Genomic DNA, 3,526 nt, shown 5'->3' with positions numbered 1-3,526 from the left:
CTGTGTTCTAAACGGCAGCAGTGAATCATGGTCAAAATAAGTGCACTAAATAGGGAATAGGGTGCCATTTGGGAAGTAGTCAGGGTGGGTTCCCCAGCTCTGAGACTCTCAAGTCCGTCTAGGCCCCTTTTCATCAAGAGGTCCTCGTAAACATCACTACAGTTAATAAAGTGCATTGTGGTGCTTGTGCCCACTGCTGTCATTATACTGCTGCATGTTTGTCAACCACAACACAACAAACCCACCTACCTACTGCTACTACAGTAGCCTACCTACTATCAATAGCCTATAATACACATGTAGACTATATGCATGCACTTTGGTTTATGGATTTGTGGGAGGGGAGCTGCAGAGCGCATGCTGTAGCTTGGCCAACATGTAAGTCAAATTATGCCTTTGGGTGCAACGAGGTTGAAAGGAGACGAGGATAGAGCTGCTTTGTATTGTTGCCCTGGTTGGTGATGCCCCGCCTCTGATGCTAGGCTTAAACCTGGCACCCTGCTAAAACAAACGAAAGCCAGCAGCACCAAGCTCAGCCCAGCTCAGCTCAGCTCCCACTCAATGCAATTAAGGCGGACTTCAGTCGACTCTCCTACCTACGTGTTCATCTAGCAAGGATCGACGTTGAGTCAACAGGAACCAAAGAGAGAGAGAGAGAGAGAGAGAGAGAGAGGGGCTTTGGTCCCCCAAAAAACAGAAGGAGAGATTGCCTAGCCTTCTAATTTCTCCCCTCTCCACCAGCCCCAGAACAATGTCGATGAGCCCTAAGCATACGACTCCTTTTTCTGTTTCCGATATCTTGAGTCCTCTTGAGGAGAGCTACAAGAAAGTAAGTATGGAGAATAACAACTTAGGGGCACCTCTCGCGTCTTACCGGCAGCCGCAGGTGTCTCAGGCGGCGATGCAGCAGCACCACATGGGCCATAACGGGACGGTGTCCGCCGCCTACCACATGACGGCGGCAGGGGTGTCCCAGCTGTCACACACCGCGATGGGGGGCTACTGTAACGGCAACCTGGGGAACATGAGCGACCTGCCGCCCTACCAGGACGGTATGAGAGGCAGCTCCACGGCCACCGGCTGGTACGGAGCCAACACAGACCCGCGATTCTCCACGAGTAAGTATACCTTTAGTCTGCATGAAGCCGAAATTAGTCATAGAAATTAGTCAAATTCTTTGGTGTTGTTTCGAGTTTTTGCATGAATACTGATAGGCTATTGTTTCACTAAGAGGGAGTGTTAGGTATATTAATTGTTGATCACCCAATTTAGTGACCCATTCTGTGCCTTTTTGCCAGTCTACCAATATCATGTTTACCAATGGTTAGGAACATGTTTCAAAGAAAGCTGACATTACCTTGAAAATGTCCTTAACTTTTTCGTTTATGATAAATTTAGGCTCCCGCGGCCAAGATTGATGCTTCTACTAATCTAATTGATTTAAGATTATTGTCCCTCAGGTCTGTAAAGATATAACACAGACACCTGTTGCTGGTTTCTACTCTATTGTGAGTAGCCTACAGAGGTTTTATGCAGCTGTCATGGGGGGTGTATCGAATGAGTTATTAACCTATTATTCATCAGATTGCAAGGTAAATTAATGGCAATCAATCATATAATTTAAAATATTTAAACTATATTTATACTAAATATATAAACTATATAATTCAGTTCAAATAGGCTACTAATTGGGTCATATTCCTACACGTTTTAAAATAAATTAATTCACATTGTGTATTATTATTTTATGGTTATAAGTATTGAAGCGTTATAATAATAGCATTATTATTATTGTTATCATGATCATAATTATCTCACTGGCCTATTTCTGCTTTCAGTCTCCCGCTTCATGGGCTCTTCCTCGGGCATGAACATGGGCAGTATGGGCAGTATGGGCAGCCTCGGCTCCCTCGCGGATGTGGGCAAAGGCATGGGCCCGCTCTCTAGCACCCCAAGAAGGAAGAGGCGCGTGCTGTTCTCTCAGGCTCAGGTCTACGAGCTCGAGCGGCGATTCAAACAACAGAAGTATCTCTCGGCGCCCGAGAGAGAGCACCTGGCGAGCATGATCCACCTCACCCCGACCCAGGTCAAAATCTGGTTCCAGAACCACCGGTATAAAATGAAGAGGCAAGCTAAGGACAAAGTGTCGCAGCAGCAGATGCAACAGGAGAGTAGTACCTGTCAGCAGCAGTCCCCTCGGCGGGTGGCCGTGCCGGTGTTGGTGAAAGACGGCAAGCCATGCCAAGGCAGTGCCCACACTCCAACCACTACTGTCCAGACCCACCACCAGCAAGGGGCCAATGTTATGATCATGTCCAGTAATGGTTCAGGCCTAGGCCAGCACCAGGGCCAGCAGGTGGTTAGTGCAGGTCACTCTCCAGACCTAGCACATCATTCGGCCAGCCCGCCGTCTCTCCAGACCCAGGTAGCTAGTCTCTCTCACCTGAACTCATCCAGCGCCGAGTACGGGACAGCCCTGCAGTGTTCTGCTCTCTTATACGGCAGGACATGGTGACAGCAAGACAAACTATGATCACAAACAAACAACACTGTTGTCAAAGCTTTTGCAGCAAAGTCCCTCAACAGACAAACAAACTCGGTTACTTTGTATACATTTTGAACAACACCATTTGGTGCATTTGGTTCACGCTCTTCTAAAATGTAATTTACTCTTTTGGAAAGACATGTTAGATGCGGACAGCAGGAGGAGAAGAAAGAAACTTGAAAGACGAAGTTTTGAGTACATGCGAGTTCAACCCTCGCTTTGAAGGTGGAGTTATTTATGTAAATTATACTGAGAAGGTATACAAGGCTTACATCGAGGTAGGCCTTCTCCTGTGTGTAGGTCATTGGGCTAAAGATCTCAATAGAAAAACTCTGTGGGTGCTTTTCAACTTTTATCACAGAAGGCTCTGGTTTATAATAGATTTAATGTAAAGCGTAGCTTGTATATTACTGTATAAGGTTTGAATTGAATATATAGCCTAGTTTTTAGCAATCTGTTGTACAAAGTTTTTATGCTTTTGATGGGTTGTTGTTGGTTCTTTGTGTTCTATCGGTATTTGTACTTTTTATTTACTTGTAACTTATATAGATATTTTACTTAAATACAGCCAAACAATCCTATTAATAAATTATGGAAATAAAATAATTCAGATCCATTTATTGAAATTGTTGTGTATACTGTTTCAGAGAAGAATACATAGGCCTACGAGAAACCTTGACAAATTATTGACAAATTATATAGGCCTATTAACAACATCATCATATTATTATTATTATTATTATTATTATTATTATTATCATGATTATGTGATAGTGTCTATAGCACACTTTAGCTTGTCAATTCAGTAGGCCTCAATTTATACCGACATTATTTTGCTATCTTGCTAACCAACGTTAACTGCACACATTAAGCAATGCATGACTAATGAAAACCTTTTCCTTGACCAGGTGTGATCAAAATCGCTGTTACAATATGCTTGCTTGGTGGGCTACCCTACATTGCTAGCCTAATGCTAACTTT

General features: G+C 43.8%; 1 protein-coding gene across 1 annotated transcript; it reads left to right on the top strand.

Annotated features, from left to right (window-relative positions):
• Positions 1 to 456: 456 nt before the first annotated feature.
• On the top strand, positions 457 to 3,150 carry nkx2.1 (NK2 homeobox 1). The gene is made up of 2 exons (XM_041847047.2): positions 457 to 1,118; positions 1,839 to 3,150. The coding sequence occupies exons 1-2, from the start codon at positions 752 to 754 to the stop codon at positions 2,513 to 2,515; spliced, it is 1,044 nt and encodes a 347-aa protein (XP_041702981.1). The 5' UTR covers positions 457 to 751; the 3' UTR covers positions 2,516 to 3,150.
• Positions 3,151 to 3,526: the final 376 nt, after the last annotated feature.

This window comes from Coregonus clupeaformis, chromosome 25 (assembly GCF_020615455.1).
Source record: "Coregonus clupeaformis isolate EN_2021a chromosome 25, ASM2061545v1, whole genome shotgun sequence".
Taxonomy (NCBI): Eukaryota; Metazoa; Chordata; class Actinopteri; order Salmoniformes; family Salmonidae; genus Coregonus; species Coregonus clupeaformis.
This window is presented reverse-complemented; position numbering and strand designations above follow the sequence as displayed.

Coding starts and splice junctions, on each gene's coding strand:
- nkx2.1 (XM_041847047.2), top strand. CDS start 752: ATGTCGATGAGCCCTAAGCATACGACTCCTTTTTCTGTTTCCGATATC. Junction 1,119..1,838: donor AGACCCGCGATTCTCCACGA/GTAAGTATACCT, acceptor TTCTGCTTTCAG/TCTCCCGCTTCATGGGCTCT.